This window comes from Sardina pilchardus, chromosome 3, assembly GCF_963854185.1.
Source record: "Sardina pilchardus chromosome 3, fSarPil1.1, whole genome shotgun sequence".
Classification (NCBI taxonomy): Eukaryota; Metazoa; Chordata; class Actinopteri; order Clupeiformes; family Clupeidae; genus Sardina; species Sardina pilchardus.
This window is the reverse complement of record NC_084996.1, coordinates 34,316,867-34,335,084: the sequence shown is the minus strand read 5'-3', so window position 1 is coordinate 34,335,084 and position 18,218 is coordinate 34,316,867. Positions and strand designations below refer to the sequence as shown.

General features: G+C 42.6%; 1 protein-coding gene across 1 annotated transcript; it reads left to right on the top strand.

The window, feature by feature from the left end:
• Nucleotides 1-1,691: 1,691 nt before the first annotated feature.
• On the top strand, nucleotides 1,692-16,083 carry rab5c (RAB5C, member RAS oncogene family). Its single transcript, XM_062533000.1, has 6 exons — nucleotides 1,692-1,852; nucleotides 7,854-8,250; nucleotides 10,186-10,337; nucleotides 12,984-13,106; nucleotides 13,231-13,324; nucleotides 14,264-16,083. Exons 2-6 carry the CDS (start codon nucleotides 8,085-8,087, stop codon nucleotides 14,389-14,391), a joined length of 663 nt encoding a protein of 220 aa, XP_062388984.1. The 5' UTR covers nucleotides 1,692-1,852; nucleotides 7,854-8,084; the 3' UTR covers nucleotides 14,392-16,083.
• Nucleotides 16,084-18,218: the final 2,135 nt, after the last annotated feature.

The following is an 18,218-nucleotide window of genomic DNA, read 5'->3' as shown; positions in this document are numbered from 1 at the left end:
GTGCCACCCTTTGGTAGCATGGAGTGTGGCCATGGTATGAAACGCAGCTTCCTTTAGACATGATCTTAATGATCTTAATGATCTTAATGATCATAATGATCATAATTATATAATTAGTAAGACTGAAACAAGAAAACAATCACATTACATTAGATGTCCATGCTGTTCAATCATTTGATTATAATAAGATGAAGGCTATGTCAGTATTGCATTTTAGTAGGCCTACAGTCCCCCAAAAAGGCCTTTTTTAGATACCTCCACCTGAGGTAAACACAACCATGTTTTTTGTATCTGAGCTATGTGCAGTTTATTAAATTGATTGTTGTATAACAAAATTTTACTGCTCAAGTTTCTTTTTGGATGGTATTTGGATCCTCCAAAATTCTGGACTCTGAGACTCTGAATCTTTTGAAATACCACATTTGGATTGCATGTCCATTTGGATTAAACAATGACGTGATAAATGAACCAGTTTTTTAACAAATACATACAGGGCCTATAGAAAGTCATCATACCCTTTTGAAATAGTTACTTTTTTTTGTCTTACAGCCTGAAATCAAACCCATTCAACTGTACCCTTCAACAGATATTGAATGTAGACAGTAATTGAAAAGGTAAAGCATATGACATAGCCATATGTTTGCAATTTAGAAAATAAAGGCATTACCATTGAATATAATTTACAGTAGCCTACCCTCTGGTGTCACCAGCCACCAGCATTGTGCAGTTAAAAAATACAATGGGGCCCTATGGGTGTAAATAAGGGCACATCATGTAAATGTACATTGTAGAGGAACATAACATTTTAGAGGAACATAACATTTGTGTACAATATTACTACTACTACTATATGAAATGTGGGTCTATCATTTTAGTGTCATATTACCCTTGGCAGGATAATAATCAAATTAAATGTACGCATTTTCCAAACATTATACGTCCTTATTTACACCCATTGTCATTTTTAACTGCATGCACGGTGCTGTGGCACGAGATGTTTGGTGGCTAGAGACACCAGAGAATCAACTGAATTGTCTAACAACTAAACAACTTGTTCCTATGAGCTGATAAAACCATCTCCTACTTGTAAATTAGGCCTACATTTTAATGGTGATTTCTGTTTTAAAATGACAAACATAGGCTTGGCTAAATAGTCATTCCTTGGTTATGTCTAATATGTTTTATTGTCAACTAGGGTCCAAATTTGGTGAGTTTGTCATAATTTCTAAAGATTAAATGACAAAACCAAATAATGTCCTTGACTCCTTTCCATAGATACAAATATTTTGGGGACATAAAAGAAAGTATAGGCTACAGTAAAATATGTTTTACACAACAATCCATTTCATAAACCACATCAAGTTTAGTGTAATGGTGTGTTTTGTTCTACCTTGGGTGGAGATAGCCTATCTCAACTTTTGAGGAGCTCTGTTTCTTTAGCCTACCATTTGGCCTGCCCTCTGGAATTGTCAAAATAGTTACTTGTGACTTCGTTCACACGTGTCAAAAAGTGGGAATATATTGCTGATGATGTCCCAATTTAATCCTTTGCGGTAGGCCCTATTTGCCTACATTTCCCAATAACTGTGAAAAGTGGCCACATAGCATATGGTTTACTATTGATCACTGAGAATGTCTATCAAAAAATAATCCCTCCTATGAGGAAGTAGAAGGATCACGGAAGTCGGTTTGGTGTAGGCGGAAGAGAAGGCCTGGGCCTCTGAGTCTGATGCAGAGTAGCTGAGAGCTGCGAAAGGGAATTTTTGTTTAGGGCTGGATCTGTGGAGATTTGGGTTTACAGAGAACACTCTGGCGCACCAATAAAAGACGCTCATATTGTCTCTAACAAGAGGTAAGCAATATGTCTATTTGCTTATAAACTTATGTTGTCCAGTGTTTTTTCATGTCCCCTGTATTTAACGTTAGTTGAGTAGCAGTCAAGCTAGCGTCAGGCTGCTGGGTGCTCTCTGACTGCGAGACAACTCGTCAAGCAAAACTTCGATTTATTTTCGATAGGAGAACGAGTAGTTGGGAAAATCAGATGACAGATATTCTCGGAATATCGGTCTTTGGAAAGTGAACCAGATTGCAGTAGAGATCGTGAAGGAAACTGGACCCAACTTACAGAATAGTCTTAGAATGTATCTATGTAATGAGTGTGAGAGCAGGAATTGCTAGCCAACGTTAACGTTAGTTTATCTGCTAGCTGCTGGCGGCTGGCCTGCTAATGCTCGGATTGCTCGCAGTAGTTATTGCAGTTTCGATGGTGACGGTTTTTGATGTCCTTATCTAATGTTAGTTTTCTTATTAAAGACTTATCTCAAGGTAGTCAGTATTGCCTATTTTGTTGTTTTAACGTCTCAATGGATACGTTGTCACTGAATTATTCGCAGCGGTAACGTTGACGTTAACGTTTTGATAGGTGAAAGCCTCCCTAACATTAATGTTAGCTCCAAGTTACCTACGTTTATGTTTGATGTGTGTTATGTGTTCTAGTTGATTAAACAATGAAAACCTGGTCAGTGCTCAACGGACTTCAACATAAGCGATATGTTGCATTTTGTAAGCTTATGTGTCAAATATTTGCTGAGGTTATTCCCATTGTGTTAATGATAGCTTAGCTAGCACCGACCTGTCCATAAATGGGTTTGGCACGCCAGGTAAGAATGACTTCAACACCGCTTTCCTAGGCAGTCTGCATACATCATAGTTATCAATTTAGCAAGTGATCCATTGGCTACAATGATCTTGTGTTCATTTTATGATCATAATCACTCTTATCTTGTTACAGCTACATTACATGCGTCGTGAACGGCGTAATGTTAGCCAGTAAGGCAGACTGCAGATTTTTATGGAAGCTTGCAAACTAGTTGACTGTCAGGTGATGTCGATGTCAGCAGTCTTACAACTTTGCACTTGTACTCGAGCCGTTAACTTTACTTTGAACTTGGGAATGGCACGTTGACCAAATTATTTAACAATTGTCCCACACTTCTTTGTCCCTAACGTTAAGCATATTAAAGTTTATTTTCAATTTCAATGCCTACCTCAGTCAGTTGAATAGTTATGAGTAATGCATCACATTTGCATTATTAGATTAAGCGTTGGCTAATAATAACAACAATAACAATGAAAAGGGTGTCTGTCAATGTGGGTGAGACACCTGTCACATCACGCCACTTTTCAAGCGAAACTATTCCACATTCCCGTTAGCAGTTGGTTGCTGTGTCACGCAGCTGAGTCATCGGTCGGGTATTCTCTGAAATTGTCGATGTTGGTAGATGGAATAATTCAAAACCTTGAAATATTTCTTTTTCATACAGACTGTAGGCCTTGCGTGTTTATTTTTGTACTTTTTTTGATGGTGATGGGAGAATTTGTGTAAAGGTTCATCCTGAAGTTAACCTTTGATATGAAAAGGTTTTGTAAAGCATGAACCTCAAATGTCTCAGACAGAGGACTGACTGCGTTGGACCTTGGCCTTTAGAGAAATAAATGCTCCGCAAGTTACAGGAGTGAGCTATACGATGTCAGCAAGAGAACGGTTCTGTCTGTGTATGCTCCGTGATGATGGACACCATTATCTCACTTTTCCAACTCTCGTGGTTCTTTCATAGGGTTCTTTTCAGCTTTCCTCTTTTACCTCTGCCGTTTCCTCTCGGTAGTAGGTCCAGTGTCGGCAGGCCAGGCAGGGACGTTCAGTGGTGCGTCAGAGCTGGTGTGAAAGGAGCCTGAATGGGAAAGCGTGTCAGAGGAGGAGCCTACTGAACTAGCGCAGTGGTCACCCGTGAATCATAAAGATAGCGTTGTGACTCCAATATGTGGGAAAGGTATCTTAAAAACATTGTGTGTGCTAAGTGGGATTAAGTTGTAGCAAAATATATAATTATCTGTTAAATGTTATGTATTCGGCAGAGAGTATTATAGTGACAACAAATACAGTGTGTGCAGTAAAATAGGAAACTAGTAGAGAAACTAAAACATCTAATCCACTTTGTGTGCATGCATGTGTACAGTATACTGCTGCATCTGCCAGATTGATGCTGCTGCTTGTGTTCCTTAGAATTACAGTACCTTTAAAAGTACCTGCAGCTAATTTACTTGGTAGCGATCTGAGCCTGGTAAGCATTCTCTTGCTATCTTTTGCATGCACACACTGACAGAGAGGCACACACACACACACACACACACACACACACACACACACACACACACACACACACACCTACCTATGATGGAGCCAAAGTGGACATTTAATGACCACTTTATTTCCATTATGTTCTGTGACTGTAGGGTCAGGCTGCATGTTTACGTGCTTCCCCGACTGAGATAAACCAAACCGATAGGGTGACCATTTTCAGAAACAGGAAATATCAAAAATAATCTTGTATAGCAGTCAGCTAGACAGACAAAACCATAGAAGCCTCATAGCTGCTTTAACATCCTTATTGAGTCAGATAATAGGTACATGGCAGAAGCGGCTTAATTCTTTTAATAATAGCCTTAAGCCCAGCAGGGACCACACCCTGACTTGGCGGTTTTTGTGTGTGAGAGTGACTAATACCACGCAGAACATTTTTGATCCTTGAAGATGCATTCTCTTATCACCTTGAGCCAAGCCTGTGTGCTGCCAGATATCATTTAAGTCACTCTCTCTTTTACCAACTCTCACACGTGTACACACACACACACACACACACAAAGGAAATGTTTTCTTCTTCACTTTCACCCTGGCTCAACCTTTGCCAACAATGGATTTTCTGCCACTGCATCTAGACCTGTATTGCCACTATATATTTGACTGTTTTCTGTCAGGCTCACAAGGAGAAGGCCTCAAGAAGCAGTACCCACACTACTGGCCATTTTAATTAGGGTTTAGAGACCACGATAACATCATTTTGTGTGGTTTATGTGAATTCAGCCAACGTTTAATTGAATCTATACACTTGCAGATTATGTGTTTTGAAATTGGTCATCCCAGTGGGTCGGACTGTGGAGAACTGCATTGTTGAGATGTCTATGCTCAGTTCAAATGCTCCCCAGCAGGCCCATATCACTGGCAATGCTGGCTGCACCTCTGTATCTTTTGCTCTCAGATCTTTTCTGGCAAATGGCGTGAAGTCGCTGTCAGCTGTGTCTTTGAATATCGTGGATGAATTAATTAAAACGCTTAAAAATAAAGTCTCTTTCTCACATGACACTATGTGAGTTGCCGTAACAAAAAGACTAAAACAAACTGTGATGGATAACTTTTATGGCAAAGTTATGGGACTCCACATGAAGGCATTTAACAGGTTTGAATCTCTGTGCGTACCTCTGGAGAGGAGTGAACTTGCCAGAGTTATTATGTTGGCTACTCTAGCTGCACTAGTTTGCTGTGGTACAAATGGCTGCAGTATCTGTACCTCATTTGGGCCTCAAGTTCCCCTGGGGCCCCATTTTTTTAATCTGATCCGTGGTCATTTCCCGATCCCACCTTCTATCTCTCTCGCACTTGCTTTCTGTCACTCTTTGCTATCTTATCTGATTGAAGGTAAAAAGCCCAAAAATACACTTTACAGTTCATCAACATCGTCAGATATGAACAATACATGTGTGTGTGTGTGTGTATGTGTGTGTGTTCCTTGGAGAGTCTCTGACACATTTGCAGATGAACTCGCTGCCGGAAGCTGAGTGTTGCCACTGGACTGCTGAAATGACACAAATGCTAAATGAGTAATACTTGTTTGAACATCTTCAGTCTTTAGCCACAGACTCACACATTGTCCGCTGTCCTCAGCTGAGGAGGAGCCAAACATTAAGTTCTTCATCTGTCTTTGTTTGTCTTCACTAAGTGCCTCACTAAGTAGCAAGGGAGCTGAGCATAAATTTTTCATTCTCTCTCTCTCTCTTCCTTTCACTCTCTCTTTCTCTCTCTCTCTCTGTGTCTCTCTGTCTCTTTTGACCCACTTCCATTGGTATGCCATTAATTCTTCAGCGGAGCGGAGCTGTGCTGTGGTGCATGCTGGGCCTATGGAGGACTGATTGAATCCTTTGACTGAGCGCTCCTGTCTATAATGGCCCCACCGTTTCAGTCTTGAGATTCAGAATATCATTAGGCCCAATCATGGACTGACGTTTGTTGTTGGGAGATTATTGCTCGACCCTGGCCCAGTGTCCATACATTTCAGTTTTGCGCTGTGGTCACTGCAGAATCACACTGATGTGAAGTCAACCTCTAAAAGACACACACACACACACACACACACACACACACACACCTCCTCGTCTCATTATTGCAATGAAGAAGCACTGACCTGACAACGACAGGCACAGGATCAGTCCAAAGCATATTTTACATTTCTCTTTTTTCCCTTTTTATCTTTGTCCCCTTTTTCTGTGGTTCATGGCTTCCTCCTTCAGATAGTGGCAGCACATTTCAAAGTAGTGAACCCGCTCAGACAGGGTGCACACACTCATACACAAGTCACACATGCCATTTTGTCCTTGAATATTGAGTGTCAGCAGAAGCAATCCGTTTTTTTCCTTTCTGGAGTTCTTTAAGAAAACACATTCAGGATTTTACCTACAACTTCCTTTTTGAAAAGGTGATGGAAATGTTGAATGACATCCTCAAGTTCATTCAGATGGGTTATGGTCATGGGTAGAAATAAGAATCTATGATGGGTTCCAGTTGTTCCAGAACCTGTTGTACATTTTTCAATCCATCAAATCCGTGTGTGTGTGTGTGTGTGTGTGTGTGTGTGTGTGTGTGTGTGTGTGTGTGTGTGTGTGTGTGTGTGTGTGTGTGTGTGTGTGTGTGTGTGTGTGTGTGTGTGTGTGTGTGTGTGTGTGTGTGTGTGTGTGTGTGTGTGTGTGTGTGTGTGTGTGTGTGCATTGTCTGATACTCCTGATCTCCTGTCACATGCAGTGGATTAGACCTGACCTAAAGGCCGGCTGCCAAAAGCAAGTCTGCTCTACGCTCCTTTTTCCTCCACTCCCCTCTTCCTCCCTCCCTCCCTCCCTCCCTCCATCTCCTTTCTTCTCTCCTGCCCTGGTCCGCCTTGTCACTCCACACATCCCTCCGCTCCCTCTTCCCACACCATGCTTGTCACTTTTCTTTACCCCTCAATTTTGGTCAGTTGCCCCCCCTGTTCCCTGATTGCTCCCTTCTTCCCCTCCTCCTTCTCCTCCTCTTCTCGTTTCATCTGTGGTGTAGAACTCTGTCTCAGTCCTCCGAAGTCTGTCTGGGTATGTTATCTGCTCTGGCCTATAGACCGTTCAGTGGCCAATCAGGAAGTAAGCCCTGAGGTACCCCCCACCCCCCCTTTCCCGCCAGGCTGTGTTTACCTTTTATCTCCGGTAAATATAATCAAATGATAAGGCCTCCCATTCCCCGCCAACCTACCTGTCCTCTGTGAAGCTGGCTAATGTAGGTTTCTGTGTCATCAGACGCCTGTTATCACAAAGAGAACAGGGCATATGTCCTAGGAATGGCGCAGGGCTGTCAGGTTGTGTGCATCAGGTGCTTATGAGGTCGTCTCATGTCCGATAAGACCAAGGGTACGGAGGGGCATTTGGGTTTGTGGTTGTTCTAAGAGTATGAGATTACTAATGCAGTATTTTGAGGGAGGTGATGGGATGATTTGGACAACGTGAAGCGACATGACAATTAGGATGACAATGATGTTGATTATATTATACTGTACTCTGGAAATGATACCGCAAAGATTTGCATAATAATGTAACTGCGCACTTATCCATTTGCAGAAGAAAATGAAATTGCTCAATGCATGTTTTCAGTCCTAAAACTTGGGAAGATGATGGCCTGTTTATATGATAGTAACATCCCATGTTCTCTCTGTCCCTTCCAGACTGCCTTGCACTGCCCGTTTTTCTGGAGACTCCATTGGCCCGGTCCAGCTTGGCACAATACAGCCTAGTCCTGTCCAGTCCTGTCCTGTCCAGACGAGAGACCCTTCCTTCTCACCCACGCGGTTCTTCTCTCCACACACCCACTCCTCCAGATCCCTCGGACCCACCCTTCCACCGGAGTTAGCCCAGCCTCCCCTCTCCTCTCCTGGGGTTAGCCCTTTCTGCACAGCATGGCGGGTCGCGGAGGACCAGCACGGACCAATGGGGCAGCCGCAGGCAACAAGATCTGTCAGTTCAAGCTGGTGCTACTAGGGGAGTCGGCGGTGGGCAAATCCAGCCTGGTGCTGCGCTTTGTCAAAGGACAGTTCCACGAGTACCAGGAGAGCACCATCGGAGGTACTGTGTGTGTCTGTCTGTGTCTGTGTCTGTGTCTGTGTCTGTGTCTGTGTCTGTGTCTGTGTCTGTGTCTGTGTCTGTGTCTGTGTGGTGGGGATTGTTCTCTGTGGTATGGGAGCATTTTTCATGTCAGATGAGGGTTAGCTCAGTTCACTTTCTCAGGAGTGCTCTCAAAAGAGGAACTGTAATATTTGCTGAGCTCTTGGACGGTGGTCCAGGCCCATGACGTCATCTCTGCCCTCGTCAGCCACAGTTCCGATATGATAGCTCTGAGCTGCCTATCACATGACTGCAACATGAGCACACACACACACACACACACACACACACACACACACACACACACACACACACACACACATTGGGTACACAAGGAGTATGGAGGACGTTGGTGTCAATAGTCTCCTCTGTACAAAGGAAGGAAACTGACTAACAATGGTGGCTTCCTCGATCCAGTCTGCCAGCGCCAGACACTGTCTTTAGGCCAAAATGTGTGTGTGTGTGTGTGTGTGTCTGTTTTCTACCTGCGACTTCCTGGACAAAACACAGCAGGAACTACCACAGTAGGTGAAATGTAGAGATGGGGAGAGACGAGGAAGAAATACATCAGGATTGGGAATAAGAGCAGTGCACTAGTCTGATAACTGCTGGCAAGTGTGTGTTTGTGTGAGAGAGTGTGTGATTGAATGTTAGAAGACAAAGTGCAATACGGTGAGTGAGGGGAAATGTGACCAGTGACCCATAGGATGAATAGACTGGCCCAGAGCAAGTCAAAGAGAGAGAAAGAGAGAGAGAGACGGGGGGTATGGGCTTGGCTCTGAGAGACAGGATATGGGATGCTTACAGCAGCATGGGTGAAGGAAAGCGTCAGCAGGTTTCCTTTTTCCCCCCTCTTCCTCCCTCTCGCTGTGGTTGTTTCTTCAATATGCCGTCGTCAGTGGGCTGGTCAAAGGCCATGAGGCTTTATTGGTTAGACAGAGAGAGGGGCGAAGTCATGTGACTCAGAGGGCTGAGCAAGCACAAAACTCTCAAGTCTGCAGGATTACTCCATAATTCTCTCCCTTTCCACAAACCCCCCCCCCCCCCCCCCTCTCTCTCTCTCTCGCTCTCCCTATCTGTCGGCCTATAGTATAGTACCAGTGTTCTTTGGTGGGTTGTTTCTAGTTTGGCTTTAGCCCAACTGCTCCTCTCTAGTTTGGCCCTTGGGGTCTGAGGTGCTTAGCCTGCTTTACACCAGACTGATTCTCAAAAGAATTCTAGAGTTATCTTTTTTTCAGTTCCAATTTCCAAGTATTGTAACCAGCAGGGAAAATAGCTTACATTGAACTCTTTTCGGTAGTCTAGCAGATACATCCTTCTTGTGAATGAAGGTTTTTAAAGCAGTTGTGATTTCCTTGAAATCCAAGTTGGTGTTCCTTAACACTGAGCCATCAATATCACAACCATTGTGTTCATAGCACTCCTACCTGTACTTTCCTGTCTGTCCACGTATAAAGTCTGTATAAGCAGTTGTGGTTAATTCCTGGCTTTTCAGGTATGCTGGAGATTGTTGTGAATTACCAGACTGTGCTCACTGTTTTGTGTGGGTTCCCTCGGGCTATGAGATGCTTGTTTGCTTTACAGATGGCTGAATGATGTGTACGCATTGTGGGTTTGAGAAGATTCACCAGTAATTGATTTTAATATCATGTGTTATGTGTTTCATTGTTGGCATGTCAGCGAGAGGAAATGGTCAAAAGATGAGCAACAGTATTGTGTGTGTGTGTGTGTGTGTGTGTGTGTGTGTGTTTGTGTGTGTGTATTTTTGTTGGGGTCTGTATGTACACATGTTATGCATTTAGTGTTACTTGGGCATAACTGTAATTGCTCCCTCTCTTCTTCTCTCTATCCTTTTCTTTCTTTCTTTTTTTCTTTCTCTGCTTGTGTCCATTCCAGCTGCGTTTCTCACACAGACTGTTTGTTTGGATGACACAACAGTAAAGTTTGAGATTTGGGACACGGCAGGGCAGGAGCGCTACCACAGTCTGGCCCCCATGTACTACAGAGGAGCGCAAGCAGCCATCGTAGTCTACGACATCACCAACACAGTAAGGAACACACACACACACACACACACACACATACCTTACCATCTATCTATAATTTATCAGAAACGTCTGTCGATTATTCGCATTTCTCTAGAACCGTTTGTCCGATTGATTTCAAGCTTGGCAGGAGTCTTGCTGCGAGCTTCAGTACAGTGCAGTGCCAAGTTTGACGTTGTTTGGATTAATAATGCAAAAGATATCGGTAAATATATCGGTAAAAGAAGCACACATTGCCTTTCTTCGCTATACCGTATCCACTGCCCCTCCCACACAGCACAGCGCAGGACCAGAGACAGAGAGGATAAGCGCAGTTTGGCAGCGCTGAATCAGGCCGCAGCACAGGTCTAGATGTCTGACTCCCTGTATGCAGTTTGCTTGCATGAAATGATTCCGCTAATTTTGCAACAACCAACGGGTATGCTGTGGCCATTCCAAATGACATAAAACTGATGTGCAATAAACTGACACTTCAAATAGCTCAGACTACTCTGGACTTGAATAAACCAACGACAATTCTGACTGCAAGGTCCCAAATTGAAACGAGCAATAGGCTAATGTTACCCAATTTAAGGATGTTTTAGAATGCCACACAGCTAGATAACATCACATCGTTGCAAATTTCATAAGATGAGGCATCACTCCACAAAATGGGTTATCTTCTCTATCAGAAAGTTATTCAATAAGCTTCAATAAACATATAGCCTTAACTTAAAACAGCTGTTAGGCTTATGTCATTTTGATCTGTAAAGATGTCACATATAGCCATACCTAAATTCTGCTGACTGCACATTAATTATAGGCTAATACTGTATGTTCTGAAAAAATATTCAGTATTCTTTATTGAATGCCTAGCTGGGATGAGGTTTCTCCCCATCATCCTACTTTCAAAGCAGGCCTACCTGTGGGCATGTCATTGGGCAACAGGTTTTCTACAGGAAGGGCATGTTTGAACGGGCACTGCACTGGTATAGAGGAATGTAAGCATTGTAAACAACCACAGTGTGTGACAACTGAGCAAGACTCATGCCTGTGTGACAGGTGTGAGAAAGACATCCAGTCAGAGGAGCTTACGCAACTGTTCAGCAACCATACTATTGGGGGTCAGTCAGAACCGTAATATTTTAACCTACCTCCATGTGTTCAGATCTGCATCCCGTTTATTTTATGTAGCTTTTGGCCTCTTGTCACACACATACACACACAGACTATTTAAATTTAGACGATTTAGACTATTACATTTAGCCATAGGCTTGTTGAAACTAACTCTTGCACACGGATACACATATACAGTCACCTGCAGGAATGTGATTCTTTAGTCCGCTGACTACAACTAGTAGTTAAAGTTGATGATTGTTTTAATAGCTGCCACTCAGACTGGCCTTTGCTCCTTGTAAATGACATTGCTACCGCAGTGCTCCCAGCACATGTCTATCATGAGTGCTTTCTTCTGTTTTAAAGTTAGAAAATCACACTGAAAACAAAGCCTCCTTGACGGAGATTGCTAGTTATCTTTACACTGTACTACCTGTTTTTAAATAATTATTGTAATTTAACAGAGATTTAGGTGTCAACAGACTACATCTTGATGCAATATGGGATTGGTGGCTCAAAGAAAGCATAAGTCTGATTCACAAGCAAGACAGACATGGATGCCCACTGTTCTACTCAGTGAATCTTTTGCTGCCTTCTGATACTAGGGTCTCGATCTGCCTGAAGTTGCGTGCGTATGTGGTCCAGGGATGGAAATTAGCACCTGCCATATTTGGGTGATTTTGTGTGCTGCTGGGTCAATTTGGTCATAGCATACCACAAATATACGGTCAGTCTGGTCAAATTTTCATAGGTATTGACGGTTAAAAATAAGAAAGTGTCTGTAGGGATCATGTATAACGTTACCAGCCTATAGGAGTAAATCGTGCTGATTTGAAGTTATCCACAATAACTACCAGTAAGTGAGCCGCCCCCTTGCAGCAATCTGTCGCTATGCTTTCATGTACCACTGCTACGCTTATTTCCGGATGACTGCATGAACATAAATCTAGGGAGGTCTGTGGATCTGCGTTGCATCTTCACAGTGTAATTTTCTCACACAAATACCGGTCGTTATCTTTTGAAGTGGCCCACATAGCATTGCCTACTTTTTAATCCTGCCTGCAACACCTTCAACGGAAAACTATGGCACTTAGCTATTAAGACCTATGAGGCAGACGAACGCACATCTCCACACCCATTCGTTATGGTGGAGTATCTCACTAACTCCTCGCTCAACACATTACAGTCAGAATAAGCAGCAGACCTTTCTGAACACAAAGGTGTAAAGCATTCCCGTCTACAATTAGCCGTTCTAGAGTTGTCTGGTTTTAAAATTGTAGCAAATTTCTACATGCTCTCCAATTTTGTGCTAGCGTACATGATTTCATAAAAGGCCAAACACAAAACAAATGTTAAAATGATTACCTGGGTAACTGTAAATATTAAAACCAGAGGACATACAGAAGGGTGGTCAATAACTGTGACCATTCAGTGGCTGGTAAAAAAAGTTTTTGGTATATTTTGGAATCCACCAGCCACCGTGACAGGTGGGCAAAATCTTTCATTTCCATCCCTGGTGTGGTCATGTACACAATGTGTGGTTGCTTTTCCCAGGACACATTCACCCGTGCAAAGAACTGGGTGAAGGAGCTGCAGAGACAGGCTAGTCCCAACATAGTCATCGCCCTGGCGGGGAACAAGGCCGACCTCGCTAACAAGAGAGCCGTAGATTTCCAGGTACAGTTACTCTTTTCTTTTTCTCTCTGTGCTATCTATTACCGCACCTTTCTCTCTTCCCCTTATGGCTACCTGACATTTGCTCTGTTTGTCTCTCACCTCCATGTGGCCTTGTCGATCGCAGGAAGCACAAGCCTATGCAGACGACAATAGCCTGCTCTTCATGGAAACTTCTGCAAAAACTGCAATGAACGTCAATGAGATTTTCATGGCCATAGGTAAGGCACAGAAAAACATTGCCGCTATATAAGCCAACTGATATATAAAGGGATCAATTCTTGACCCATAAGGTACCGTAGCAGACGTTGTCTGTTGCTAGGTTACACTGTTTGCCTTTAGTGTAAAGGAAAATGACTGTTCTGTGAAATGCTGGCAGGAGTCTATTCAACAGACCGTACAGCATTCTCAAATGGTGCACTGCACTGCAGTATGCCAGTCATGCATGTGCAACAGGTTGTCCGTATTTCAGTCAAGTATCAGAACAGAGGTCGGTGCTAACCTGGTGCACTTTGGGAATATGAGTTTACCTTGCCCCATTTGGGATTGTTTCAAGTCATTGTATTCTGTAGGCTTCATTTTCAAACCATTGGTCCAACCTTTAACTTAGTGTGGTCAGTCAGTGTTGTCCACTTTGGGATGGCTATACCTCTCAACTCAAGCTGATATAATAGGCTTTTCCCAAACCTAGTTGGCAGCGAGACAACAATGTCTTTGCTCTCTGAATCATTTTCACATTCTATTTGCTCTGGCTTCAGTAGCATTGCTAGTACTGTTTGTAACACGTTTTCGTCTGACTCTAGCACAGCTGCTATTGTAGAAACTACATTTCAACAATGTCCTCATACTTTGCCACCTTCAGATTGCTGATTGGTTGGTTCATCGCTTCGTCTTGCTATAATCTCAAAGAAATCTGACCAGGGAACAGTTAGCGGGTGGAGCAACAGGCTCTTGGATCTGATTGAAGTCAGTTCTGATGCTCCGGTTTTAGCTTAATTCAATATGTGTGTAGCTAAACAAGTATGCTGGACAGGGATACGTGTATGGTGCAGAGAAGGCTTCATGTTGCAGGTCTCGGAACACTTTTGAATCAGAAAGACTGTTTGTATTGCTGCTCTCTGTGCATCACTCTGAGACGGCCATGTTTCCCTCCCCTCCAGCAAAGAAACTGCCGAAGAATGAACCACAGGGCGGCGCTGGAGCTGGCGGACGCGCCAGGGGCGGAGTCGACCTTCAGGAGGCGGCCCCTCAGAGCAGAAGTGGCCAATGCTGCAGCAGTGGGAACTAACTCCTCGACCAATCACAGGCCAGCGATAAACAAAATGACCGAGAGTATCAAGAGGCACACCAACAGACAGTATCAATGGATAAACACATACATACACGCATCTGTGTGAATCATCAGTTTGAAATGACTGTCAATCGAGTCCACATCAAAATTACCATTTTGTAGAGTAAAACACATATCTGTACACACGTAATGGCCATTTATTCCAAATCCAAATTTCCCCATATGCAGTGGGATATTGTCAGACCAATAAACTAGCCAACTGGGTTTATGAATTGATCTTTTGATATCGAAAGTGACAGTGTCTGGATAGTCTGCAAGCAAACAAACAAACACAAACACATAAACCAACCCAGCTGACTGTCTGTACAGAGCACACACACACTTTCATACTCCCATCAGACATACACACACACACACATACATGTGCGCTAGATATAGACCATCAACAAACAAAAATGAAACACAAGTCCTGCTCCACTGGATATGTGAATAATTGGAACCAGTCGCACTTCAGGGCCTCATGCTCTTCTCTGTGTCTGTGTCTTTCCTTTTAAAGAGAAAAGAAAATCACAAACAACACAGCTGAAAGGAATAACAGACACCCTCCCTTCCTCCCTCCCTCCCTTACTCTTTCTTTCTCCATCTCCGTCTCTTGGCCTTCTGTCATTGGTTCAGCTTCCATTTTGCCACAGTATTTCAATGATATTTTCAGCTACCCTAAGATCTTCCCACCCATCCCTCGTTTCTCCTGGGTGGGTGCATGTAGCCAAATGATTACGCTTTCCCTTCCGTGACCCTCTCCTCTTTTTCTTTTTCTATCATTTCTCATGCGGGATGAGTGGAATGAGGTTTATTTTTTTTGTTTGTTTTTGTTTTTGTGTATATGATTTTTCTTGAGAGAGGGATAGAAGATGGTGGGGGTTGTTTTTTTTCCTTTCAGGTCTTGTAGATTCTGTATTATTTCGTTGTCTTTATTAATGTTGTTATAATGATTATCTTTGTCATATTACTACTACTACTACATTTCTGGCACAAACAAATGGAATATGATTTCATAGGCTAGACCTTCTTTATATTTTTGTGCGTTCTGTTTTTTCCCCAATCATGTACCAGATATGAAACTATATGCATAGTGCATTAACAATTGTTATTACACAAATGGCATTTTAGCATTAATAAATCTTTTTTTAATCATTCAGATATGAAATTACAGATGTGAAATTGAAATAACAACATAGTCAGACCAGATTTCTTCTCTCTTTGACCAAAATCACGATTATGTGTATTGAGAAAAAAATATGATGTTGTATTTGTACAATGTATTTTTGAACAGCACTTTACACCTGAAGGGCCCAGCCACAGGGTACTGAGGCCTCCATTGTTGAGCTTCACCCCACACCTTCATAAGATCTACTTAATCATTAAAACAGCGATGACTGACTATGGGAATGGGGTGCCAGGACATTGTTATTGTCAGGAAAATAAGGCCCTTTTTGCCGGTTCAGTTTGACGTAGCCACCATTGTTCATGTTCTACCGATGAACATGCACGTTATTGCTTGACAATACATAGCATAGCTTTTGTGTCGGAGACGCCCTTCAAGTAAAGTGCTACTGTATTTTCTTTCTCCTCTTCATACATGTAACCAATCAGTAGTAATTGTCAATACAGTACCTTCCCAATATAAAATACTGTCATCCTCAACTTTTTTTCCTATGGAGAAAAGATTCCTCTACTTCTGAGGTCTATGGTATTGAGTGGTCTTGGTCTATCAGTCCCGCCATGGTTTTGTTTTGGTTTTTCTGTTTGTCTTTTTTTTACCTTGGTTATCTGTAGGGTTTCTTCTGAATGGTGTTGTCTGTCTCTTTAGGCATCTCAGACTAGCACAAAGTCTACTGCCAGATGGACAACTTTTTGTTGTGTTTTGTTTTATTTTTTTGTTTTATTTTTTTGGGGGGGGAGGGGTGGCAGACCAACGGGTATGGGAGATGTCATAAAAACAGCTAATTGTAATTTTACCAATAAACATGGGGGAAGGTAAGTCAATGTGGCTCTGTCTGGTCACTAACATACACTATATGGACGGAAGTATTGGGACGCCTGGCCATTACGCCATACATACAAGTCTACGACAGCTTCCAGTCTCCTGTGTGCACTTTCCCACCACAATATTTTGGAATTAATATGTTTTTGCCCCTTAATCATTAACATAAACATGAATCATAAACATTTTTGAGGTCAGACACTGATGTTGGTAGAAAAGGCCTGGCTCTCGCAACCTCCTTTAGTTCATCCTAAAGGTGTTCAATGGGGTTAAGGTCGGGTGGACAGCTGTGGGCCAGTCTAACACCAAGTTCCCCCAAACGTATCTTTATGGACCTTGCATTGTGCACCGTATAACAGTACCTAGCTCGAATTCACTAAGCAACCCATTCTGTCACAAATGTGTATGAATACAGACTGCATGACTAGGTGCTTGATAATGCACTCCTAGGCTGTGGCAATGGGTCTGAATGAAACCTGACTTCAGTGAGTAACTGGTTAAGTGTCCCAGTACTTCTACTGTCCATATAGTTACAGTGTATCATGTTGTATTAATTGAGTGTGATGATGATATATGTTCACTGTCGATTGACAGATTTGGTTTATGAGCTTATGCATAGGACTAAAGTGGGAGCCATCTTTTCATCATGTGTAAACGCAAGCAGTAGCCTATGGGTTTGGCTTGAGTATTGCATGTGCAAATCAAGCCCAGGCAGGATGAGCCCACATGACTCGGTTTGACATCACACATGAAGCCCAGCTGGCTGCCCAATGCTGTGTGGAGCGCTAGGTTCGCTCTCTGGTCAACAGTGAATCCTGTGTCTCTGATTTTTAAGTCCTCATCAGCATTTAAGGAACAGCGTCCTGGGCCGGAAGCCTGCACAGACAGCAGCGGAATGAAGAGAAACCCATATATGGCGTGTCTGGAATTCGACGCATTCTCAAACTGAATTTCTCGATTCATCTGACCTCACAGAATACGTGTAGCCTACTGTGAAACCAACACTTTTCATTAGGGGTCTTTGCAAAATACAAACCACACTTCATTACGGGTCTTTGCAAACCACACTAAACCAATAAATGAGTTTAATGTGTGATAGCCTATGTATAGCCTATCATCTGGTATGTTTTGATATGGAGATTTGTTTATGCTCATACCTTTAGGAATCATGCACTTTTTACATTTTAAGAGTAATCCATAGGTTATCTTACCTGTCACCAGACTAAAACCATCAGCCAAGCGTCTTGGTCATTTACGTCCCCTACAGGCCAAAACATTCATTCTTATGGCCAACTAGGTCAGGCAATTACATCTACCTAGACATCGTGCAATTTTCTTTATATGAATGTAATTTAATTCAATTTAATTGTATGTAGGCCTATTCATTTATTTACTTATTTACGTTGGTAATGATAGGCCTTATAACACCCTAGTACAAGGACTAACTCCTCTTGTTTTTGATCTTTGCTGTACCCTCATGACACACGACAGTGCACTTAGCCTACTCAAAGAAGACTACAAAGAAGCCTAAGCTGTCTGTCAGTGATGGTCGCTGGAATCGGCTGGATATGAATTTTGAACTGTCATGTCTTAATAATAGCCTATGAAACAGTCGCTGGAAAACAGACAAGAGACACAAACGTAAAATGCGTCGTTAAGTTAAAAATGGTTTGCATTAGATGCATCATCACCAATGGTATTTAAATGACAACGACAAACATTCACAAACTGACCGAACCTGAACCGATTCTCACAAATCTCTCAAATAATAGCCTACTCA